This window comes from Benincasa hispida, chromosome 11 (assembly GCF_009727055.1).
Source record: "Benincasa hispida cultivar B227 chromosome 11, ASM972705v1, whole genome shotgun sequence".
NCBI classification, from domain to species: Eukaryota; Viridiplantae; Streptophyta; class Magnoliopsida; order Cucurbitales; family Cucurbitaceae; genus Benincasa; species Benincasa hispida.
In genome coordinates, this window is record NC_052359.1 from 50,150,299 (window position 1) to 50,177,771 (window position 27,473).

General features: G+C 34.0%; 2 protein-coding genes across 2 annotated transcripts; both read right to left on the reverse strand.

Annotated features, from left to right (window-relative positions):
* Positions 1-4,968: 4,968 nt before the first annotated feature.
* LOC120089981 (abscisic acid receptor PYL4-like) lies at positions 4,969-6,012 on the reverse strand. Its single transcript, XM_039047437.1, has one exon. It carries the CDS (start codon positions 5,793-5,795, stop codon positions 5,163-5,165), a length of 633 nt encoding a protein of 210 aa, XP_038903365.1. The 5' UTR covers positions 5,796-6,012; the 3' UTR covers positions 4,969-5,162.
* Positions 6,013-10,714: 4,702 nt separating this feature from the next.
* Positions 10,715-14,917, reverse strand: LOC120091677 (protein TIC 56, chloroplastic). The gene is made up of 5 exons (XM_039049782.1): positions 14,032-14,917; positions 13,435-13,632; positions 12,130-12,412; positions 11,528-11,690; positions 10,715-11,294 (listed from the first exon to the last, which is right to left on the reverse strand). The coding sequence occupies exons 1-5, from the start codon at positions 14,723-14,725 to the stop codon at positions 11,094-11,096; spliced, it is 1,539 nt and encodes a 512-aa protein (XP_038905710.1). The 5' UTR covers positions 14,726-14,917; the 3' UTR covers positions 10,715-11,093.
* Positions 14,918-27,473: the final 12,556 nt, after the last annotated feature.

Consider the following 27,473-nt stretch of genomic DNA (forward strand, 5'->3'; position numbering starts at 1 on the left):
AAACCAACAGAAGGCACCAACGACAAGAAAACCACCAACGACAACAACCCAAACAAGGAAAAGATCACCCCAACAAATTTGTCACCAATAAGGAAAAAATACCAACATCAAGTCAGAGACAAAATATGCAACAAAATAAAAGAAAATATTATCAATCAACCAACATCGTAACTGAGAACATTCTTTTGGTTGGAAACATTGTTAATATTGTTCATTTTTGTCACATCTCTCAAGAGGTCAATAAATCTGCTCATGCATGCTATTAAAATAATAGCATCTTTTCAAAGTTGTTCTTTGATCTAAAAAAATGTTTTTCTATATGGTGTTTTCTGCTCTCAGTCTTGTTGAGAAGTTTTGGTATGTTTGATTGTGTTAGTGTCTGATTGTTTATGGTTATTTATCTCTAGTCTCGATACTATGTTAAATTACTAATCAATCTACAAATGTAAGTTAAATGGATAAAGTTAATTTAATTATATAAAAACTTGAAAACAAAAAGCCCAACGTTTGACTTTGTAATAAAAACATTCCACATATATTTTGCATAAGAAATGATTGATTATTATTTAAAAGTCTTTACCTTTTCTTTTCGTGCTACTTCCAGCTATCATGGAACGTCTGTGAATGAGCTTTGAAACGAACCTAAATTTGGTTTGACTTTGACTGTACAATTACCTCCATGGGGTTCTCACTCTTCAATTATTTTCCTTTTTTCTTTAAATAGCTGAAAACTGGAAAATAAAAAATTACATTTAAAAAAAAAAAAAAAAACGTTGATCTATTATAAAGTGATCAGGTATGAGCTGTGTGAGTTGTCGTATCAGATTTGCAGGCTATATTGTGGCTGTATGCATCTCTACAGTCAATAGCGACGTCGTTTTGACACTGCCTTCTCTACACTTCTTTTGCTTTCCCCCATCTTCGGACACTTTTCTCCTCTCTCGTTTTTTACGATATTTTCATATTTTTTAAGTTTAATAGTTCAATTTTTAACTAAATTTTAAAAATAAAAACAAGCTTTTAAAAAATATATTTTTTAATTTTCAAAATTTACCTTGGTTTTTTAAATTATTGGTTAAAAAGTAGAAATAAAAGAAGAAATTTGAAGATGAAAATAGTGTCCATAAGTCTAATTTTCAAAAATAAAAACAAAAAACCAAATGATTTTTAAACGAGTCTATTCTAAAATTTTCATTTTGAATTTTGTAACCATTTATTTTCTATATTTTAATAGGCAACCATTTAATTTAAGTACTTTCAAATTTCTAAAGATTTGATCCAAATAGTAAATTTTCAAGTTTTGTAATTTACAAATATATTGTGTCCCTAATTAATTTAATAATACATTTGTAAGAAATTAAATCATTAAATTTTTTTAAGTAGATGGATTAAATTGTTATTTAATAAGGTTCACGAACTAAATTATAACAAAATTTGAAACTACAATCACTAACACTCTGTTTGATAACCATTATTGATTTTTGAAAATTAAGCATAGAAATACTTTTTCCACCTCTAAATTTATCGTTTTGTTGTCTAAACAAAAGATTTAGAGATGAAATTGGTGTTTATAGGACTTAAATTTAAAAAAACTAAAAATAGGTCTCGTTTAGTAACTATTTTATTTTTTGTTTTTATTTTTAAAAATTAAGCATATAGTCACTACTCTTACCTCCAAATTTCTTTATTTATTATCTAATTTTCACCGATGGTTCAAAATACCAAACTAAATTTTGAGAACTAAAAAAAAGTAACTTTCAAAAAGTTGTTTTTGTTTTTGTAATTTAGTTAAAAATTCAACTATTGTATCCAAGAAAAATACAAATCATTGTAAGAAATATGAATGAAATAGGATTAATTTTCAAAGTAAAAAACCAAATAGTTACCAAAAGGAGCCTAAATTATTACCAAACGAGAATTTTAACTTTTTCACCTAAAAAATATGTATAACATTGTGGAAGTTGAAAGGAAATAGACTTAATTTTTAATAACCAAAACAAAAAATCAAATGATTACGAAAGGGAATAATCCTTACCCTTTAGGGGCCGTTTGGTTGGAGTGAAAAGAAGGTGGGAATGGGAATAGGTTTACAAAGCCTATGTTTGGTTGGTGGGATTTGTTTATTTATCTTGGAAAAGACAATTCCTAGGTATATTTTTCCCACACAAATGAAGGAATTGCATAGCCATTGAGAAGTGTGGGTTGTCATTTCTTCTTCTGCTTCCTACCATGACTTTCCTTCCTTCCAGTCGTGAAATCGTATAGCATTTTGTTACTGAGCGATTGTATAGCATTTGGTAAGCGATCGAGTAGCATTTGGTAGGCGATCGTATAACATTTTGTTACTCAGCAATTGTGTAGCATTTAGTAAGCGATCGTGTAGCATTTGGTAAGCGATCATGTAGCATTGGGTAGGCGATCGTATAGCATTTTGTTACTCAACGATCGTGTAGCATTTGGTAAACGACCGTGTAGCATTTGGTAAGTGATCGTATAGCATTGGGTAGGCGATCATATAGCATTGGGTAGGCGATCGTATAACATTTTGTTACTCAGCGATCGTGTAGCATTTGGTAAGTGATCGTGTAGTATTTGGTAGGCGATCGTATAACATTTTATTACTCAGCGATCGTGTAGCCAAGCTCAACGATTGTGTAGCATTTGGTAAGCGATCGTATATCATTTGATAGGCAATTGTATAGCATTGGGTAGGCGATCGTATAGCATTTAATATAACATCGCACACATTTTTTTAGTAATAATGTAATTTCAATAACTTTATTATTTGGAATTTTAGTAATTGGTATTAGTTGGAGGGCATTTTTGAAATTTTGGACTTCAAGTGTAAGTGCGGGAATTTAATTGTTGGTGTGAAATTATTCAATTTAAAATTCAAATTGAAAATTAATGGCAGGAATTAATTTTATTTTGAAACAGAAAGGAATTTAATAGTATAAAACGGAAAGGAATTAAATGTAATTATATTTACTTCCTTTTTTGTTTTATTGTTGTTGTTGTTGTTATTGTTGTGTTTCCTTTGAGATTCACCAGTTTGTGTTTCCTTCGGGATTCACCAATTTGTGTCTCCTTCGGGATTCATTAGAGGTAGTGGGCATACTTAACTACAGTAGGATATGACTCAGTCTCCTTCTTGTTTCATGTGCATATGTGTCCCATGAGGACTAGAGCAGTTTATATGTTTCACCAGAGGTGGGTATCTAGGGGACATAGATGCTCAGCCTGACCCCAGTAGTGGGGTTACTTACTGAGTATTTTATACTCATTCTTTCTCATGTTGTTGTTTCAGGTAAGGGTAGAGATGCACTGGCGATGGACAAGTGGAATTTGTGATCGAGCCACTGGGACTAGTTTTTATGCTTCCGCTCACGAGATTTAAAGTTCTTTTCATGTTTCTCTTAATTTTTAATTTTGATGTTTAAAACGTACTTTTAAGAATCGTTTTTTCAGATTTATTTATTATCCTTTATGTACCCTATTATTGATTTAGTATTTGAATTTAATGAAAGTCTTTTGAATTTACCTTATCTAATTAGCATTTATTTCGCCATAACAGAGTGTCGTTTTGAGTTCCATGCATGCATGTATTTAGTAACGGCCTAACTTAAGTCCTAGGGGGTCGAGTCGTTACATTATTACCCAACGATTGTAGATAATTTAAGTGATCATATAGTATTTTGTAACGATCGTGTAGCGGAGCTCAGCGATCGTGTAGATAATTTAAACGATCGTATTGTTACAAAATCGACAATTAAAGAACACAAAAAAAAGGGAACGTAGAGATAGAGAGATCGACACACAGATATACGTGGTTCACTAATAGTGTGTTAGCTACGTCCACGGATAGAGGGAGAATAGTATTATTAGAGAGAATGTTTTCAGAAAATTACATCATAACGGCGCCTCTAGGGTTAGAAAGTTTATATAGCGCACTACTCTAAACCATAGGGTCATAACTGTTCGAAGCGCATTCAAGGCATTTCAACAAATGTTTGATAGGGACAAGACCCTCAAACTATCTCCACAATGGTATGATATTGTCCACTTTGGGCATAAACCCTCATGGACTTGTTTTCACAATCTCAATTTTTTTTAATTCCCACACATACTATTTCCAGATATTATTTTCCCATGCACAATCAAACATAACTATGCTTGATTCCCAGTAATTTTATTCTCAGATAAATAATTCCCAAACATCCTGGACATTGAAAAAATCTTAATCCAAACGGCCCCTTAGAGTTCATAATCTATGGAAGTTCAATGACAAAGACTAAAAAAAAAAAAAACCGATCCAAATCTTCACATTTCAACCATTTTCTCCTTCTTCTTCTTTTTTTTTTTTTTTTTTTTTTTTTAAAAAAAAAAACTTTCTCATTAAATGTTTGTTTCAATTAATTTGACAACATCTCATCTTGTTAGATTAAAATTTTGAATTATTTCATCCTACATGCTACTGAACTTAAAAAATTTAATCAATCAATTTTAATTTATAAAAGGAATTTTTTTAAATATTTACAATACTTTTAAAAAATTTTTGCTATAAAGTGTAAATACTTATTTAAACTTGAATATATAGAGCCACAGCAATAACTATTGCAGAGAATTATTTAACAAAAAAGAAAAAGAAAAAAAAATCACACACATATATGAATAAACTCCTCATGCAAATTCAAGAAGTAGAGGGAAAAAGAAACCTGTCCCCTCTGCCCTTAACAGTTTCACCTCCTCTATCTAGAACCTTCTAATTTACCCACCACATTTATTTCTCTATGTCCTATCATAACGTCGTCACCTGACAAAATTTGATTAGGTATAATTTGAGCTACACCACAGTTTTTAGTTTTTTGTTTGTGAAATGATGGTTTAAATCCTATTTTGAATTTGTTTTAATCCTATTATCAAGTTAATAAAAATAAAATTGCATCTAAGGAGTTGAATATGATGGGATGAAGTAAAATGATAAGAATACAAAGTTATTTTGTTATTTTGGAACAAAAGAGAGACAAAGTTCTAAATATTAATTCAGGTACAGGGCGGAAGGCATTTGGGCAGCCCCTGAAAATTTCTAGACAATTAAGCCAAAAATTTGAAGAAATAGAGAAGAGAGGAAAATAGTGAATGTTAAAATCAACGAAGTTAACTTATGGCGGAGATTGATTATTGCGTTTATGCAAATTCTCGGCGAGTTGAGCCAACGACTGCAGATTACAACGCAGTATGGTATCAACGAACACCACCGTTTCTTCTTTGGTATTTCCCGGCGGCGTATCGACGGCGTAGGACTCAACCACCACGGTTTTATTTCCGCCGTCGGCCGGCGATGGATGAAGTGTGGTGATGGATCTGTAGTTGGCGAGGCGGTGGTCACCGCCGATCATGCTGAAGCTGAGGATGTGGTGTTCGTCGTCGAGAATCTCGAGGCGTTCGGTGCTGCAGCCGGCGGGAAGGCCGGAGATGACGTGGACCTCCCGGAGCGTTCCGACGTTGCCATCGCCGACGACCACGTGGCAGCTCTTGACGAAGTGCTTGTAGGCCTGCGGGTTATCGAACCGCCGGACCACTGACCAGACGGTGGAGATGGGGGCGGCGATTTCTTGGACCACGGCGGAGCAGGTCTGGTTGGGCCCCACCGCATGCGTATGGTAAACGGCTACGGATTCCGGCACCTGGAACCATTTCTGAGCCTTTTTCTGGCAATGGATTGAGGCGGTGATTGAATCGGAGCCGTTGATTTGGTCTATTAGAACAGACGATACAGAGGGTTTCGAAAGCATTTCCAGTGAAGAGTAGCTTTTTAAAAAGTCTACAGGAGATCAAAAAATAACAAAAATAATTAAGAAGAGAGAGAGAGGATTTAAAACTTGCCAGCCGCCACGGCCGTGGACGGCGGCGATCTTAACGGCGGGTCCGGCGGTTGATTTATTAGCTCAACCCTCTCGACAATCGATCGTTTGGCTTTCCCGTTTGGACCACAGACGAAATACATGTGCGTGGATATATAAATACCAGGCGTCAAAGTAACTTTATCAAATGATATTACCAAAATACCCTTTCTTGGCTTTTTATTTACAAAATTACCAATCCTTTTCTTTAGGTTTTAACAAACCCATTTATTACAATAAAATTGAATTTTGTGTTGGATAAAACCCTATTCTTCCAATTTATAGAGTCTAATACACTATTGATTTAGAAAGACGTTTATTAAATCCAAGACCTATTAATACATATGATCGAAAACTCAATAAATTATGAAATACAAATTAAAAGTTTAGAAACTTTTTAAATAATAGAAAATGATTAGACGCCAAGATTAAAAATCTATTAAGAATTTTTAAATTTTCATGATCAAATCGACACAAACTTGAAAGTTCAGATAATAAACATGTATTTTAATTTTTTTCTTCTTAGAGAAAGTAATTCTTCCTTAATCATTTTAGCATTTCTCTCACTTACCAAAAAATCATTTGAACTTGGAAGTTCACTTACCAAAGAAGTTCAATCCATTTAGTATTTTAAAATAATATACATTAATATCAAAATGAGCCCAACTCAATAATAATTAGTATGATTTCTTCTTTTGAAATAAAATATTCAAATTCTCATAACTTCATTAGTTGTACTAAAAAAAATTAGTACGTTCCTAAAAAAAAGTAGACAGAAACATGTATAATACAACAAAATTTTATCTTTTATGTTCACACTAATTTCAGAGATGGTTTAATGTAGTTGGACCACATCTTATTTAAATGAAGTGTGAAAATTCATATGGACCATACAAATCCTCATAAATGCAGGCATCGTGTTGAATGAAGATTAAGTTTGTGGACAAAACAAAAGGGTGGGATTGTAATTGTAAATACAATGGCAATGCAAGGGCATAAGTGTAAAATGGCATACAACAAATAGGCAACTTGCAAAATGGGAGATGGCTGCACGTTGAAGAATAAGGTAAAGAAAGAGAAATGAGTATGGGAATTTTTTTTTTTAATTTATTTTTCAAGGAGAATAAAGGTGTTTACGAAGAATACAAGCTTTTCTTCAAATTTGTTCTTCTTATGAATTTTTATGTACTTCAGTTTTGTATCTTATTAAACCACCGATTGATCTAAAAATTTATGTTAATAGGTAAAGATAAATAAATCAATAAATAGAAATGAATATTAATTAGGAAAAAAATAATATAGAACATTTTGGATCAACTATTCTGATACCATATTAAATAATCAATTGACCTAAAAACTTAAACTCATGGATAAAGATAAATTTAATTTTATATCATCTAACATATATATTTGAGAAGTTTGTAAATGTATTTGCCTATATGGTGAAATTTGTAAATGTGTACTCTAATTTAATTTCCATTTGGTTTTTTGTTTTTTAAAATTATGTTCACTCTTTTTTAATTTTTTTTTTTTTATTATGACATTCATTATTTCTAACTAAACACTAGGATTTTTAGTCAATTTTGAAAAATAAAATAAGTTTCAAAAACAACTTTTTAACGTTTTAAAAAACATTCAAAAGTAGATAACAATACTAGAAAATGACAGGTGAGGATAGTGTGTATAAGCATAATTTTCAAAAATTGAAAACTAAGGTCTCGTTTGATAATTATTTGGTTTTTTGTTTATATTTTTAAAAATTAAGTCTATAAACACTACTTCTCCCTCCAAATTTCTTCCTTTGTTATTAACTTTTTATCAATGGTTTAAAAAACCTAGTCAAAATTTGAAAACTAAAAAATCAACCATTATACTTAAAGAAATATGTAAATTATTATAAGAAATGAGATGAAAATAAGCTTAATTTTCAAAAATAAAAAACAAAAAATTATTACCCAACGAAGCTTTAAAATGGTGTTTCAACCATTAAGGTTAAAAGGGGTTGGTTTCAAAAATTTTAAACAAACTAATCTAATTTACCCAAACTAATGCGTTGGGATACAATTGCTCAATTTTTCTATATATACAATTCTACTTGGCATTGAGATTTAGCTTGAAAAAATATTTAGTGCATTTTAAGCTACATCCATCTTTATGACTTATTCAATTGTCTAATCATAATTTGTCACATGACAATGTCTTCCTACTTCTTTTTTACTATTGTGTGTATGATTAGAGTGTGATACACAAATATGAACATGTCTTGTGAAGCACCAACACATTTTTCTTTAGTTTTTCCTTACGATTTATGTTTGTTATCATGGAATTTTGATAAAATTTCTTCAAGTTTTAATTTTTTTTAATACAATTAAAGATAGAAGAATTCGAACTATGAATCTCGTAATTTCTAACCGATTTAACTTAAAGATGAACGATTAGAGATATGCGAAATTAAACCATGATATTTAGAGGGTAATTGATGGGTTGAAGATTGAGCCGCTCGAATGGACAAATTTTGACACTATTGATTCTTCGGCTTTGGAAACCCTTTGCAATATTTCATTCAATTTACTTGGTTGTGCTCTCCCTACAGATGTGTTGGTGTAAGGTAAACTCTCTTATTTTATTATTTATTACACAATTATTAATACACCCAATGCCTTCTTCCACCAAATAATTTAAGGGGAAATAATGAAGTATGTTTTTTCTTTCCCTCTTCTTCTTAAATGAAATTTAGATTTAAAAAAAATAATAAAAATACACCATCTCCCATATGGTTGAACTCAAAAGAAAATAGTTGCATTTTGGTCCAATCAAAATGTAAATTTTTATCCTCGAATTTTTTAGAATAAATACATTTTGGTCACTTGCTTTTCAAAATGTAAATTTTCAGTCTCTAAAATTTTAGAAATATGTTTAAAGATCTTAAACTTTCTCTAAGTTATTTTTAAAAATTATTTCGTCACTGTAAAATTATTTTTTAAACTTATATTTTTAATTCAAAATATCATACCATTATTTAAAAAAAAAAAAAAAAATACTTCAAGCACCTTTCAAACTTATTTTAAAAATTTGAGGACTAAAAAAGATATGTTTTGAAAATTCAGGAAATTACCCTTCGTTTGGATTCAAGAAAGTTTAAAAAATGATTTTAAATCAATTACTTTATTTGGAACGAGAAAGATTTGAAATGAATGTATTTAAAATTTTGTGTTTTGATGGTAACTGAAAAAAAAGTTATGAATTTACTAATATAATCTTTTAATTATGACGTGTTAATTGAAAATTAGACTTTCAAGCAAACTTCAAACATTTTGGTTAGGAAAGTTTGTTTTTAAGTAAAACAAGATTTAAAATCCTTTCAGATTTGAAAGTCAGTCTATTTCTTGCAGTACCAAATAATAAAATTCATTTGAAATCTATTATGAATAGAAATCGTTCGAAATTACGAAGCTCAAAACAAATAATTAATAAACCTATTCTAAAAAGGCAGTTTTCGTTTAAATTAACGATAGAGTTTTAATATCCACACTTGAAATTGCAACATTTTGGTGAAAAGAAGAGAAAAAGGAAACAATATGGTGACATCCCACCAAATAACCAAACATTAACTGGCTCACAATCCTCCATCGTTATCTCCAATTATTTTCTTTCGTTCTTTTTTTTATAAACTCCATCGCTCTGCCTAATTTTTTTTTTTTTTTTTTTTTTTTTTTTTTNTATAATTATTATTTTATTTTATTTTAATATGAACCACATTTTATTTTGGGCCTAGCTGCAGACAAATGGGCCTCATTCCCATCGGCTCGGCTATGGGCCTAAAACCTCCCAAAACTTGTCCCTATGTCGGCCTCGTGACATTTTTCAACCTTATACTAATTTAACAATTAACTTTAAAATTGTGTAATAAATGAAATAATTAGAGTAATGGAGTAATGACTAATTAACCTTCATTCCAATCAAATTATTACCTCAAATTCATTGACTTCAAAATAACTAACCCTTCTGCCTATTCATTTGTATTTGTAATATACTATTTTGATACACTACGTTATCTCATTTCAATTCAAATTAATTTTTAGAGTTGGTTTGAAGTTTGTTTCTATCAAGTATGACAATTTCTTTTTAAAAAAGGCACGATATGAAAATTTATCAAGTTTATTAGAAAAAATTAATAAAGACGATTGATGCAAGAAATTCGCATGTGTTCGTTGTCATTGCGAACCTTTCGTAGGTTTGTCTACCAACCTAGTCTCGCTTTTCAAGTTAACCTATGTGAGAGTTTCTTGCACCAGTATGGTGTCGAGCCTCCGATGCCTAAGTATAAAGAGTGTATAGTTCAATTAAACACACAAAATAAGGTTAGAGATACCCGTGAAAGATTACTTACTCTTCTACTTTTAAGATGTCGATAGGGCTATCTAACACATGCATGTGGTTATGTATGATTCCAACATATTAGGATAGATATGGGGATCGAAGTTGCAAAGTGTTAGACCAAGCATAACTAGATTATTGCTTGATTGATATATATTCACCCACTTGGCTGGTCAGATTGAAACCCGATATTGACTATTTTCCATGCCGCCTCTCAATTTTCTTGATTTTGGGCCCACATGTGGCCCTTCGAATCTTACCTGGGACAACTTGCAACATTGACTATACTTACTTTTTAGAAGATTTAACAATAAACTAACAACATAAATTCATATAGAGATTAAATTTAGAATTTGAAGTTTAGATAATAAAATAGAAAAAATCTCTCGAGCGTAGAGACCAAAATTGAATTTGAAATTTATCAACACAAATAATTTACAAGTTAATTGCCCATGAAGCTTGAAATATTAGATGACCACTTCGCATCATGGTATGCAAATCAGTCTGAGATTTTCAGCTATCCAAAGCATTTTGTGCAAACTCAATACCCATCGTCTTTATGTGAAACTACTGATGATTTACTTTACATATATCCTTGAAAATACTACTCAAATGTTACAAAAGGACCCCAAAATTGGTGTTTTTTTTTTTTTTTTTTTTTTGCCGGTAAGGATCTGAGCTTCCAATCCTATTCAGAAGAGGAAGGCCACTCACTACATGTGAAAACTACAATCAAGTTTACACAAGAATTAGATTTTTTCTGGAAATCATTCCCTTAATCGTTGCATTGCAATGCTGTTAGAGAACGATAATCTATCGATCGTTTCTGACTTCGCCAAAGATTTTTCTCTCGAATTCAGCTCTCTTCATTGCCTCCCTCCTCTCCTTCCGCCTAGCATTTCTGGCAGCAGCATCGCCCTGAACCTTCTCCATTATTTTACTGAAACCAGGAATTGTCCGCTCCATTTTATTGTAAACTCTAGTGCTCAGACTGAAGAATGTCCTGAACATTCTCTGCAAAAAAGGAGACAGAGATTTCGTTACTTGACGTAATTACCCTCGCCCAGATTCAAAATTAAACTGAAGCAAACTGAGTAGAGGACTTTTATGCAGCTATAGCAAATAGAAAATTGCAAAAGTTTCATAACAACATAAATGTACCTGCGTGGTTGATCTTTTTTCTTATTTTAGGGTGCCAATTCAAGATCAGCAAACTTATAAGACTGTGAACCTAGTAAGTACTGTACCTTGACATCTTTATTCCAATGCCTGATGTATGGAGGACCTGTCGTGTATGTCCCAAGAGGTTCACGATGCCATTCGCCATTATATGTTATCTGTTCCATTGCTTGCTCCACGCTTAGAACCTCCCATGGTCTTAACCCGGGTATAATTTTAGCTAATTTATACCTGTCACACCACAGACAACCACCACGACATAAGTACAAGAATCTAACGAAGAAGAGATCTCCAAAGTTAGATTATATATCCAAAAAGGTTACTGCAATGGCCGATGTTAAGGATACTTCATCCTTAGAAATGGAATGAACTATTCAAGGAAAATAAACTTTCACATTTCTTACATAGTTGAAAAACAAATAACTAGCCTGAACACATCCTCAGCATTTCCTAGACTGTAATAGTACTGTCTTATTTAAAGTGTATAGAATATACATTTGCCAACCACTTTGATTTTCAATCACCAGTGACTTAACCAAGAGTCTCTCAAGTGCCCATTGTCTTAAAAAATTACCACCATGGATTAAGGATTTATAATTAATACGACTAAAATAGTTGTACTTCAGATAATAGAGACATAATGAACAGAATGTGGGGTTTAGGCACATACCTTAGATCCCTAGGGATGTACTTGTTTGGCATGTGATCTGCCTCCAAAGTAGATGTCAGCTCAGATCCACTAGCCCAGAGAAAAAGCGCATGGCTAGGGATTCTAACGCCAGGCCAAACACCGTCATTAGCTGCTAATACTGCTAGATCTCGTCTCTTGCTCTCTAAGGCTTCTTGTTGCAGTTGCTTGTAGGTTTTCTTCTCTTGTCCCTTAAGAGGAACCCATGGAGGTATACCTTTCTGCAACTTGTGAAGAAAAGCAGTGGCAGCAGCACCGAGTCTAACTGTATAAACAACCGTGAGCCAATAAACAACTTTGTAACAGGATTGTCAATATGCCATGAGTGTATAAATCAACTAGATGGACCAGAGTCAAACAGAGGGATGGTGGGAACAATAAATGAGAAGTAACAAACAGGATTAGAACATAAAAATAGGAACTGCTTTAAAGAAGGCAGCTGGTCACAAATAAAGTTCCAATTTGAGTGATATTGACAGTGGATGTATGGTTTTACTATATATGGCATCTAGCTTGCTACTTTTCCAAATGTTCGGACAGATAGGAAAAGGCACAAGAAGTGTTTGTGCTATCCAATCCGCCTTCCCTGAGCTTCTATAGTGCTAACAACTTAATGAAACATGGCTATAACTGGACAGTTATTAGGATATGGTGTCATTTGACAATGGGTGTTTGGTCTAATGGTATGATTCTCACTTCAGGTGCAAGAGGTCGCGTGTTCAATATGGTGTTATTTGAATTCGTTCTAAACTCTACAAGTGCTGTACACCACATTATAGAATGTAAGCAGGTGTATTCGGGAGCTTATTTATATTTACTAATTCCAACTACAGTTTAAGAACACTTTGAAGAAATGATGTTTTATTCCTCTCTGCTGGAAACCCAGCTGATAATAAAACCCCTACATCACTCATCAGCAGGGAGCAACCAATTAGAGGTGGTTGTATCTGCCAAAAAGAGCATATATATGCACTGCAAATGTTTGCTCATGATATGTCATGTTTAAAGTTTGATTGTTATTGTGTCGCTATAATAAACAGTTGAAGGAGAGGAAGTACGTTCTAATGCAATTCAGGATATCTCTTCAATAAACTAAAAGAAACGCTTCATCTTTAACTGTCTTGTGTTGATCTGCTTAAAGACCAATAATAAGTAGTGCTTGAATTTAGCATACAATAATTGATGTTACAACTTCAGGGAAAATTTCTTGATACCCAAAATAATGGTAACCTTCAACTTCATACCTGCCAAAACAAATGAAAAGATGAACATGGAAGCTTGACTGACCTTCCCAAGTGGCAATTGCACGCTCCAATCCGTAAACCATGTGAATTGGTGCCCATTCGTCCATGTCCTCCCCCCAGATAAATGTATCCTTGTCAATAATCCCACCTCCCCAGGCTGTTTTCAGAGTAATTAGTTCCAATGGTCCCCGAGTACGACCTAACCGATCCTTATAGTACCAACCTCCGCTCCTCATTATAACTGCAAAATCAAAACAATCATTCTAAAAACCATGAATACAAGACAAGATTAGGAAAGCACTTTCCAATGACTAAGCCAACTTCATGTTGCTGATCAAACAAGATTGGAACGTAGATTATACAGGTATATCAAACAGCGTAAAAGTAAAACCAAGGGGGAAGAATCATGATAAAGCAAAGTGCCTGTCTAATACTTTTTACGATTTAGCTCCAAAAAGTGATGAAGATCTAAGAAACTTGAACAGTAGAACATAACAGCTCTATTATGAGCCCGTATCATGATGAAACTGAAACAGCCCATGACAATGTGGATTCCGCAGCTCATTTTAGCTTAAGGCCATATTGGGTAAATGGAATATCGGGGCACATTTTTTAAATAACCACACCAATTTAGACTTACAATCATAGTACCGCTTCTCTAGGCGCTTGTACCCAATGGCCTGAGCAACATCAATCGGGCGACCAGGTGGATAAGGTCTTTGCCGGAAGCCCCAGAGCCCAAAAAAGAACTGTCTCGCAAAATCCCAAAACTTGTCATCGGATTCTCTTTTCGTCTTTATTGCTTTCCTCGGCATAGGCCGCCCATCAAGACCAGGAACATGAGGAATTGCCCTCCACAGCTTCTTGTCCTCATCTCTGTATGGATTCTCGTTTTCTTTGAGCTCCAGTTCATTGTACTTGGCTGCAATTTCCTCTGCACGTTCCAGAAATTTCACAACAGGGCTATCTCGAATCCCTTTCCAGAGCTTCTCGTTCTTTTCGAGCTCCTCTTGGGTAGGATTCTCTTTGTTCTCGAAAACAGGATCTTCGCTCAATATTTTCTCAACCTCGGGGGCGTGCCTGTAGTCGGGTAAATTTTCGCATTCCCAGTAGAACTGTTCTAGCATTTTTCCGTAATACCCCGGTTCATCGGATGCTTTCTCTGGTTTCTGCCGCTTCTTGAAGACGTTTGAGAGGCTTCTTGAAGCAAAATTTGGGGACGGTGAGGATTTTTGAGACAACGAGTCTCTAAATGCGATGAGATTGTGGGAAGGAATGGGATTAGGACGCCTGGAGAACCAATTTTCAAAGGGGTTGAAGTTGATTGACGCCATAACTGAGACAGACCTCTGGCTTCAAGAAGGCCAGTCAGATGGGAAAATGCTGAGACTTCAGGCGATTCGAGTAGGGTTTCGGACTGAAGCAGAAGCTGCTCGACCTGACTGAAAATGGAGGTCTGGCGGAGGAGTCGGGGAACAAGACGAAGAGTGATGGAGGCGAGTGGATAGACACACTGCAATCGGGTCACATAAGTGGGCTGTAGTGATCGAAATGTCAGAGCGTTGGTATTGGGCCATTTATTAATGGGCCTAAACAAATCAAAATGGGCAGCTCTTGACATTCGTGTCCAACAGAATTCAATTGACATATAAGTGTCTTAGTAATCACAAAATTTGTGCTTCAAATTTTTCTATCTTAATTATATTAGAAAAGGCTCTCATAGCACGCCAATTTTTCTGTTACAAAAATGTTTGGTTACGTGTTGAGTATGTCCTCATATCAAATAAAAACGTTAGACGGGAGTTTGTCTATAGGGAATGTTTAGTCAAAGAGTTGGAAAAAGTAAAGTTGTGCAGTCTACTTCTTGTTTGATTATTCCATCGTTAAAAAAGATCGTTATTATTCTTTATCTATTCATTACACTATGAAATTCATGAGTTCACAATTTTGTATACTTCACAATTTCTTATCTACTCCTTATTCCTTCTTTGAGATCTTTTAATTTTAAGTAATTCTATTATTTTGTTTCGTGATGAAAGTAATTCTATTACTCCCCTGGTACAAGCGTTTTGAGTTCCCACAAATTTTTTCGTTGGTCCGTTTTTAATCTTTTGTAGTCACTATCACACTACTTTGATTCCCGCAATAAGTTTATAATTTATAAGTATATTTTTAATTTCAGTGGAGCATGCCATTAATTGACATTCACTCGCCGCTCATTCCCTACTTTTCTTTAGTTATTATTTTTATTTAAAATGTCATTTCAAACATTTAAAATAACTACAAAAAATATCTATAGATCTTTCAATACTATTATTAAAAATTAAAGACAAAGTGTTAGATTTTAAATTTTACAGAAATATAACTATTGCGGATAATTTATAACAAAAAACGTGATCGTCTATTTGATCATAAATCTGATAACATAAATTTAAAAATGAATAAAAACAGTGTTATAATTCATACTTTCAGGTAGTTCGTGCCCACCAAATATTAAATTAACTAACAATTATTATTAATTTATTTATGAACATGTTTAATGTTATTATTTTATAATTATTATCTTGTAATATTATATAATTTATAATATATTACATAATTTTTTTGTTTTTTTAAAAAATAATTAAACTTATAATCCGAAATACTATATTTTTTAATACTTCTATAATTTTAAAATTTAAAATTCAAAATTTGTATATAAAAATATGAGAAATTTCAAAAATAGAAAAAATAACAACTACAAAAGGAGTTTCTCATACTTGAGCTTAGACCATGGGGTTTTGGTAACCCAACCCGAGTTGGATTGGGTGAGTTTAAATTACCCGACCATCGTTTGGATTACGCATAAGCATTGAAATGTGGGTTTTTGGTAACCTCCATTTTACTATCCTCAACTCCCCAATTATTACATGTGTCTTCATTACTCACCCATTTATCACCAATATCTCATTTCTCTCTCTTCTCATATTCTCTCCTTTCACGATTCGTCTTCTTTATCTCATCTCTTCTTTTTCCCTCTGGCTCGTATAGGTTGTATTCTCCTCAAACTTTATTCTATATTTGCATTTTCTTGTGAAACTTTGCGTTTATCTTCTTCCATTTTTTCTGTATGGTTATTTTTTTAGATCTAGTAGATACGAACGATTTTTTTATAGATCTAACTATTTTTTGTCGTTCTACTGCGTCTTTTTGTTTAGATCTAAAATATTTTGGAATGTTTGGTTTCTAGGTTTGGATTTGTACGTTCTCATCTTGATTCCTCATGTTTTATTCATCCTTACATGTTATTTTTTCTATCTTTTTTAATGATAGATGGTTTGCATGGCAGATCTATTGTGTGAGGTCTTTTTCCTTTCAAATTTTTTGGTTTCCATTTTATGAATAGGGTTTATGGTTCTTCTTTGTGTCTGCTGTTTGTTTTTTTTTGTCGTTATATGTTTTCCCTCTTCGTCGCTAATATTTTTTTATTTTTGCTTCTATTACGTTTTTTTCCCTCGTCTCCTAGGATGGCTTTTTTCCCACTTGTATTATGTTTACCTTGCTATTTTTATCCTACTAATATTTTCTTCTTCTTCGTGCATGCTACCTCTTTCGATCATTATATATGTTTATTCTTCGTCTCTTATGATTTTCCCACTTCTGTTATATTATTTCAACCAAGTCTCCGTTATTTTTTTTCTATTTTTATTTTGTTTACTTATTCGTCTCTATTATTTCTTCCTCTGTTGATATTTGTTCTGGTTTGTCTCTATCTTCCCTACTTTTTTTCAAATCTCCTCTTGCCGCTTCAATAATAAACCATGCGTCCTTCCCTTCCATTCTTTTCTTTTTCCTACTTTTCTATCAAAATTGGATATTGAAAACATTGAAAAGAAGATAGATTGTGATATAATAATGACATATAATATAATCTTATATTTTGAAAATAAGATAGACTATGGTATAATGATTGCACATAATATAATGTGCAAAACTTTGAAATATAAATTTGATTGCACATAATTTGAAAAGAAGACAAACTATGGTATAATGTTAGGAGTTTTGATTGGATCAACAATTTATTAAAAAATCATAATTAAAACCCATAATGTTAGTAGACTAGAATATATTAATACCTATAAGCCTTTAAAAAAAACCATGATCGAAGGATAAAACAACAACCAACATAAGATTGGATAGACTCGTTGCGTGGCAAATAGAGAAGTACGAGCTGGAATTTGGACGTTGGGAGGAGGTGGTTGATGCCATATTTGATATTGAGGGGTTGGTTGAGGATGATAGATGTGACCTAATCGATATCATTGACACAGACATACAAAAGATTAACATTTTCGACGCTGTATCGGAAAAGGCACAAAAACGATATTGCATCCACCTACTTCTTCGAACCCTTTAGATTGACCACCTAATATTTCAATCCAAAAATGTATATTTTGTGATTTTTTTTTTGGAACGAGCACATGTTCAACCGTTCGATATTATTTTTGTGATGTTTAAAGAATGTAATTTTACTATACAATCACCATTCTCAACATCATTGTGAAAATGAAAGGTAAATATTCTATATACACTTTTATTTTAACATAGACGATGCATGTTATATAAACATAAATTGTTAAGTTATCAAGTGCTTCAACGTTTATGTGTAGAGTATACTATTTTTTTTTTTTATAACAATGTAAGTTAGCAAGATTTAATATATATAATCAATTCATAAGTAATTTCCATATAGAAGGAAGAATGTTAATTTTATTGTAATATGACATGTATTTGAGTGTATAGTTGAAAATTAATCAACAATAGCAAAGTTTTTTTTTTTAAAAAAAAACCTAATTGTCTTTAAAAAAAATGCATCACATACTCCAGATCAAATCAACTCAACACCCTGAATACAGACAATAATTAGTAACTAAATTCAATATAAAAAATATAGATAATTCTGTACTTTTTAACTCACCAAATAACAATTTAACTCATCAAACAATAATTACCAACCCAACCCAACTTAACTCAATTATATACTTTTTATCCGACGTGAAAATTTGTACGGATGACCCTTTTTTGGGTCCAAAATGTCAAATGATCCATTTTTTAAAAAATAATGTCAATTGACCCTCTACTGACATCATTGCCATACCAAATTACGTAAATTGCCCTTACACCAGCCTCATGAGGCAAGTCTCGCTCTCATCTGATTAAACACTCTCGCTCTCGCTTGAAATTCCCTAGTTTGATGTGATTGCTCGTCAGTGTACGAATGATTTGACAATTTTCACAACGGAATCCTCAAATCAATAATACCTAAACACAATACAATGGTGATTTCTTTAAACTCTAAACTCCATTTCAACGATGATTACTTCTCTGGTTTTCGATGGTGTTTTGTTGAACGAGGATTTACAAGATGAGGCTTTTTCAGAATGGAACAGGTTTTTCATAAAGGTGTTTCATTATTTTGAGTCTGTTTAATTATTTTTGCTGTATTTTTTCTGAAAATGTAGCATTATGAAATTTTGTTTGGGAGAGAGAGAGAGCGAGAGATAGAACGAGAGTAAGAAAGAGTAAGAGTAGGAGAGAGAGCAAGAATAAGAGAGAGAGTGAGATAAGCAAGAACGAGATTAAGAGAGAGTAAGAGTACACTTCAATTGCTTGTACAACTTAATGACAAATGTTCTCTTGCTTTGTAGGATGACAGAAAAGTGTCTACTTATTCAATATGAAGGTGATTAAGATGAGAATGAAAGTTCGTATATTAGGGGACAGTTGACAAGAATCATTGTGCCTGTTTCATTGAAGTATAAAGAACTTAAATCTCACATTTACAGTGGTTACAAATGTCAGTTCTTCAAAGTTTGATCTTATACTGAGAGTTAAATATAAGCTTGAATATGAAGCCCCTCCACAATACATACGAAAGAATGATAATATTCGCTTCCTTATTTTCCGAGAAGACCTTAGTAGACTTCAGTTATCTGTAACGCTGAAATCGAATGAGGACGAAAATATTAGAATGGGGTTTGGAAATGTGGGTTATGATGATACGATTGTGGACAGACAATACGAGGAATCATATCAATTTCGTTAGGAAAATGATGATATTCCATTGTCTACCAACACTGTATCATCAACATTATCACTAGACAATGACCGCGCTAATCCAGCAAGATTGAATTCAGAATTGGGTGGTACTTCAGTTGTTGGTAATGAGAGACCATCTAGATTCGATTATATGGATTGTGGTCATCCAGAGCAAAGTTGTGGTCCTTCAGTGGATGTTAATGAGCAACCAACAGGATTGAATGAAATGGATCGTGATCATGGAGATGTTCGTCGTTCTACAGCAGCTTTAGTGGTTCCACCATCTATGTCTTCAAGTCATAGGGTAGAGTTGATTATGCTTGGTACTTCTTCATCTGGGACAGAGGACGTTGAAGTTGGTCAACTATTTTTTTAGCAAAAATGACTTGAAAATGAGATCATTTATTTTGTCCATCAACAAAAATTTTGAATTTAGGGTCAGGAAGTCAACCAAATCTCTGTTCACTGTCAAATGTATTGGGGAGACTTGTAAGTGGAGCCTTCATGCAGTGAAAATGGAAGGGTCTGATATATTCAAGACCACAAAGTACTGCAGTTCGCACACATGTTCCATTGGAATTATGAATCACAACTATAGACAAGCAACTGCTACGATCGTTGGTCAGTTGATTAAAGATAAGTTCACGGGAATAGGATGTATTTATAAATCTTGTCATATTGTTGAGGATATAAGGAGAGATTATGGCATGAACATAAGTTATGATAAAGCATAGCGTGCAAGGGAAGCCACATATGATCTCACTAGAGGTACTCCAAAATACTCATACTTCATACTACATGCTTATGGAAAAGCGTTAAAAATAGAGAATCCGAGTACAATCTTTAAGATCGAACTTGAAGATGAGGTACATTTCAAGTATATGTTTATGGCATTAGTGCCTTGTATTAGAGGTTTCATAAGCTGTCGGCCTGTGATAATTGTTAATGGGTCGCACTTGAAAGGAAAATACAAAGGCACCATGTTGGTTGCAGTTTCTATGGAGGGGAACAATCAATTACACCCACTAACACATGCAATAGTGGACAATGAAACCGATCGATCATAGAAATGGTTTATATCAAACTTGAAATGCAGTATTGGAGAACCTAATAATCTAGTGTTTGTGTCTGATCGGACGGTATCTATCAGCAATGCTATTCATGCATTTTTTCCAACGGCATTTCATGGATTGTGCACATGACACATAGGACAAAATCTTGTTACAAACTTTAAGGATAGCACGGTTGTTGGGATATTTAGAGATGCAGCAAAGTCATTTCGCATGACAGAGTTCCAGACAAAATGGGACGAACTCCGTATTTTTCGAGACGGTGTTGTCACGAAATATCTGGAAGACATTGGTCTTCAAAGGTGGGCACAGGTTTATCAAATAGAATGAAGATATGATAACATGACATTCAATAGTGCAGAGTGTTTCAATTCATTAACTAAAGAGTATTGACTATTGCCCATAGTATGCTTGATTGAACATGTTAGAGGAATGCTCCAATCGTGGTTCTACGAACGGAGGAATTAATGGGCATCTCGAACGACATTGCACTCTGACTACTGTGAAACCCGATTGGCAAGTGAGACCGATAAGGGCAGACGATATCAGGTTGAGCCTACTGATTGTTATCGGGTCCACATGCGAGATAATGATTGGACGGTATTGTCAATCTTCACAAGAAGGAATGCACATGTAAGGAATTCGACTCACTTGATATCCCGTGTTCGCATGCAATTGTTGCTACCAAGGAACAAAATATACCCATCCAGAGTTTTTGCAGTCGATTTTATACAGTGGACTTTCTAATGACTACGTATGCAGAGCCTATAAATCCACTTGGCCACATATCTGAATGGAAGATACCTCCTGAATATGTAGAAAAGATTATTCTTCCTCTGAAGTTTGTGGCACAATTCGGCAATGGAGAGTGAGAAGAATACCATCCAGAGGAGAATTTCGCAGACAAATGAAATGTGGTCGGTGTGGGAATTATAGGCATAACCGCCAAAATTGTAGCGAACCGCTCACAACCGTGCGACGTGCTGAAAATGCCAGAAACCGTGACACAAACACCTCTCATCTAGTTTAGTTTATAACTAACTTGTAACATTTCATTTTTTATAAATACCATTGATCAGTTTTTCATACGTCATACTTGTAACAAACTTCATCTTGTAACATACTTTCTAGTTTTTCATACTTGTAACATACTTCATACTTTTTCATACTTGTAACACTTCATAATTCATACTTTCATCTTGTCAACAAAAAACAATAACAAACTGGAGTATTTCTATAATAACAATATTCATGTTGTAACATACTTTCTATTTTTTCAAAGTCTCACTCTCTCAATCTTGCTCTCTATCAAAATCTCGCTCTCTCAGTGTTCGAACTTTGAACCTTGAACTTTGATATAATGTTTTATATACCATTGATATAATGAAAAGAGCAGTAGCTCAATTATACATGTTCTGATAAAATGTATAATATTGAACTCTGAACTTTGAACTTTGATAAAATTATTTTATACATCTTTTACATACATAAAAAATATACGTTTTACATACATAAAAAATACATGTTTTTACATACACAAAAAAATATAATAAAAATACATGTTCTATACACATAAAAAAATATGGAGTGTTCGCCCATAATTGACACGCTAACTACATCCTATATTTACTCATTTTCTCCTGAGTGATTACGGACGGATCAGCACCAGTCACCAGGTGTTCTAGTAATTTTATTGCAAAGATGCCACAATCAAGCAACCTGTGTTGTATGTTGACGTTCATAGGTCGCGAGATTTTCCAATGGGCTATGGATAAGTCCGACTTTGAACGATCCACGTCACAGTAGTGAAGTAGGAATGGTACTGTGACAGTTAATGGATCTAGCCAATTCACCAGCTTTATCATTGGTGTGTATGACGAAAGTGAATTGAACACGAATATGTGGCCTCTGTCAATATCCATTGCAAGGACTATCCAGTGCTTACTGATATTCATTGCCGCATAAACGAAATCCACATCTACCCATTTGACATCGAATTTACCGGTGTAGTCCTTGTACATGCTTCATCCTCCCATGCTAGGGCAGCCTCCAGAAGTGTCTTATTCTTTATTCGTTTAAATACCCGCCACGAGCATTAAGGTGCTCTGTCAAATAAAATGAGAAGTTAAGTAACGAAACATATCATAGTAAAATGACTCTGCACAATAAAATATATCAAAATTTACCATTACACCAATTGGCAAGATAGTGAACTTGTGCATGCACATGTCAAGTCAGGTATAAATTTTTTCTTTCATAAAATAAAATAAAGTATTTATGGTTTGCACAAAAAATTACAATGTCAGTAAAGTACAAGATATTCAACTGTAAAGAAGTCAAGACTAGGAAACTTATATCGCACTCGACCCACGAACTTGGAAAAATCAATTCCTTGTAGACTTATTTGGCAAGTGGTTTAAAGGAATTCTCTCGAACCTCGTTGTCGGTATTCTCGTATGAGATCCTACCCATCATTTCTGTAACGATATTGTGTGGAACGTCATGTGCTACGTTGTATGCGACGATCGCTCTGGATAGTGATGTAGCTACACCTGGGAGAGGATGCTTAATCACACTTTTCTTCTTTACTTGAGTTGGAGGTGTATATTTATCAACAGCTTTCCTCTTATGAGTAGTTCTTCGAGATTCCTACATAAACATATAACAAAAAGTTACTCATCAAGAAATATAAAAATATAAACAAAGATTACTGATTAATAAATTACTCACCAGTGCCACTCTTTCTGTGGTCTTAACAATGCCAGAAGTGTCGGCCTCTGGGATGTTAAACATGTCGACCTTTATATGTGGCATGGTGAGTAAGGCAGACATGTCAGGCTCTATTTGTGGGACTTCGGCCTCTGTAGGTTCAATGTCAGTTGGTGATGTTGTGGTGGTATCAGGCTCTAAAGGGGGGATGGGACTAGGTGAAGTGGTGGTATTTTGAGGCTCTACAGGGGGGATGAGAGTATCAAAGGCAATCACATTAGTGGTATCGGGATCCCGAGATGGGATGGGTGACTTTGTCGTCTCCTCATTCACCGTGGAACCATTCAATTAGTAAAGTAAAATGATGAGTTCATGAACACGTAAAGACATAAAATTATAGTAAATGCAAACCTTGCACATAGACTACAATAGTGACAAGATGGCCGACAATTGTCCTTTCACGTCTATCATATTTTCCTCCATATTGGATACACAACTATCTAAACTCGATATATGGCCATCTAACCTCGATAGTGAGTTGTTAATGGTCCGTAGGTACGAATAAATAGAATCGTTGGAATTGGCTCCCTCTCTGCAGGCAATACACTCAAGACACTCCTCATCCACAGACCGCTCTCTATGGGAGTCCGCAAGATGGACATCAGGTGGGTTCAACTTGTCCTCATTGCGTACGTCCCCCACCACATCATGAAACATATCATCACTAGGTGTGTATGTCCCTCCTTCCACCCTTCCACATTCAGTATCCTCATGCTCAGAATGCTCGTGTTCATCCCCTCCCTCCACCCTTCCACATTCATCATTGTCATCTCCACGATGATCATCACCGTCACTTTCTCTTTCAGAACTACCCCCATCACTACTCGACATATTGCCACTTTCAACACTATCATCCTCGGCACCTAGATCAAATATAGGTCATTTATCCACTGGGGTATGTTGGGTTTTACGTCCTAAAACTCGCAGTTTGTAAAATGATAAACATTTTCTATAATCAATAAACTTATTATTGATTTTATAAATTGCATGAACGTCTAAATTCAATAACTAAGACCCATGACTATTATATGAGTACTTGAACTTTATGTGGAGACATAAGAGGGGATCAGGTTCGAGTAAATAGTCAAAATAATCTTTAGTACATGAATAAGGTTGGGTACCTTATTCCGATAACACTATTGGATGCAGCCTACTCTATAGTTGTTACAAAGAGTTATAAAGTGCTACATACGATGTGATCCTAATTCGTACATGTTATGATATAGGAGTGGAGCGTCCTATGCAATGAGTTTGCATAAGATCGGACCAAGAAATAAGCCACTCTTACTTTATAACGTTGTTTATTGTATAAGACTGACTATTTCATCTAGATGACCTAGGTAACTCGATCTTAATCCTAAGCTAACTATGAACTTCTATTTATTCGGGATTGTCCTTAGATTTGCATAGGTGAGGGTTGGCTCAACAGCGCCGGCTTAATAAACCTCCCATTTCAGGGATAAGACCTAATAGATAGCTGGGGACATAGGGTGCAAGACGAAGTTCATACCTACCCAATTTAGGGATAGGAGAAAGGTTGTTCTCTTAAGTATTGAATCCAGATATTGAACAAGGGGCCCCACCCTCTCACTGGGTTGAGAGAGTTTGGTTTAGTGATTGGATCACAAACCAGTTGTTCATTAGAAGATCAGTAGAAACTTGAGGAATAAGACATAATCTCGGGGGTAAAACAAATATTTGATATTAAATTAATTAAGTTTTATTTAAAATTAATTTAATTTTATGAAATTTAATTTTATAAAATTAATTTTTTTAATTTTAAAATCAAAATGGATTTTAAGAAAAAATCAAGTTTTGATTTTGAGATAAAATTGAAAAATTGGGAAAACAATACACAAAATGGAAAAACATCCATCTTCTTCATGCTCACAACATTTTCCATTTCCTTTTCTTCAATTAACTCCAAGCAATAGTTGCAACTCATGCAACTCTCTTCCTTGCATGATGATTTGAAATATATAATAGAGATTGGAAGTGAATTTGAGATATGCAATTAAGAGAGAATTTTAGAGAAAATTCGTGTTGGAGAAAGTGTTCTTCAACAAGATTGCTGCTATAAGCAATTCTCTATAATCCCTTGATTCAAGCTTTTTTTAGTCCCACAACTCATCAAGAGCACCAAAGAGAATAGTAAGGAAGATCTTGAGGTGGTCCTGCAATAAGATTCTGAGAAAGATTGTAGCTCTAGCTTGTGCTTTAAAGAGGTTCTACAAAGGTATGTCATGAAACTCACTTGTTTTCTGCAAGAGCATACTTTATATTTTTCCAAAATTAATGAATTAGAGTGCCTAAATTATCCTTGTTGCTTCTACTGTTGTTGATACATTCCTACAATTGGTATCAGAGCATCATATAAGCATTCAATTCAGTTTAATTTTGGTGTGGTGGGTGTTTTATATGAGTTATATGAAAACTGATGCACTGATATGGTTTTCTGAGTTTTGGCTATTTTAATTCTCTTTAATTTCTCATTTAAATTTGTAATTGGCTCTTGTTTGATGAGCTTTTATGTGTTAGCAAGAGTCTGTAATTTATTTGGAGTCATTAGAGTTGAAATTAAGATGTAATTGAAGAAACAAGTGAAGGAAGTCGAGGTTCAGTTGCTAAGCTGTCGTCTAGCTCCAGGCGCTACATGATGTGAAGAAAAGCTAGACAATCGTATAGCAATGGGTGCTGGTTGTTGTGATGTTGAACTCTAAACCATCGTGTACCTACGAGAGCTAAACGATGCAGTCAAATACTATGCAATAGCACTACGTGATTATTTAGCTTTTGCGTGGGAACTTAACGATACGTTGGATTTTCTATACGATGGCACTACATGATCGTGTAGCTGCGACGCGCGCTAAGCGATGTGATGAAGTGCTATGCGATAGCATTGAGCGATCGTGTAGATGTGGTGCTAAGCGATGCGTTGAAGTTTCTATACGATGGAACTACACGATCGTTTAGCTATGGTGCTGAACGACGCGATGATGTTCTATACGATAGAGCTAAGCGATCATTTAGCTACGACAGATACTAAATGATGACATCAAGCGTTAGGCGATGGTGTCAAGCAATAGTGTAGTTCTACCCAAGAGCTAAGCGATTGCTCTATGTGATAGACAGATGACACTAAGCGTTCGTGTACCTCTTCTCAACACAAGGCAATGGTGTTAGACGATTGCCTTTAGCGCTACACGATTGGCCTTAGCAAGACTTTGAGGTTGGACCAAGAGGAGTCGGTTCAGCCTCGAAGTGTTTTTGGCTGGTCCAGTTCAGACTTTGTTGGTCTGGTTCAGACTTATCCAGTCCGATTCAAGATGCTTGGGTTTGTTTGGAGAGGTTCGAGCGGTTCAAAGACGGTTTTGAAGCTGTTTGTAATAGTTAGACTTTTGTTTGCTTGTTTATGTCAAAATTAAAACCATATGAGTCTGTGTTTAATTATTTATGCATTTTATGTATGTTATAATTAAATAAATATTGTATGTGCATACAGTATGCCATTTAGATTTAAAATCCCACCATAGGAAGCATGTTACATGCATTGAAAGTATGTTATATTCTGTTATCATATATAGTATGCATGTTAGGGTTTCTTGTATTTAATATAAGTGTTATATTAAATATTGAATGCCTTTATGTGTGTTATGGATGTTTAGCATGTCTAAAGTTTTATAAATTATTATAAAATTGGGTTAGACGTTTAAAATCCATAAACAAAAGTTGCATGCTCACGTAGGTTGACCATGTAACGACCCGACCCCCTATGACTTAAGTTAGGCTGTTACTAAATACATGCATGCATGGAACTCAAAACGACACTCGGTTATGGCGAAATAAATACTAATTAAATAAGGTAAGTTCAAAAGTATTTCATTAAATTCAAATACTAAAACAATAGTAGGGTACCCATAAATCATAAAGGATAATAAATAAGTTTGAAAAACAATTCTTAAAAGTAAGTTTTAAGCATCAAAACTAAAAGTTAAGAGGAACATGAAAAGAACTTTAAATCTCATGAGCGGAAGCGTACAAACTAGTCCCAGTGGCTCGATCACGAATTCTATTTGTCCATCGCCGGTGCATCTTTACCCTTACCTGAAACAACAACATGAGAAAGAATGAGTATAAAATACTCAGTAAGTAACCTCACTACTGG

What these genes read in the sequence shown, in the direction of transcription:
- LOC120089981 (XM_039047437.1), bottom strand. Translation starts at nt 5,795, where the DNA reads ATGCTTTCGAAACCCTCTGTATCGTCTGTTCTAATAGACCAAATCAAC.
- LOC120091677 (XM_039049782.1), bottom strand. Translation starts at nt 14,725, where the DNA reads ATGGCGTCAATCAACTTCAACCCCTTTGAAAATTGGTTCTCCAGGCGT. An exon ending in TGCAATTGCCACTTGGGAAG is followed by an intron (nt 12,413 to 13,434) that starts GTCAGTCAAGCT and finishes TTGTTTATACAG; the next exon opens with TTAGACTCGGTGCTGCTGCC. An exon ending in ATTGGAATAAAGATGTCAAG is followed by an intron (nt 11,295 to 11,527) that starts GTACAGTACTTA and finishes CCTTTTTTGCAG; the next exon opens with AGAATGTTCAGGACATTCTT.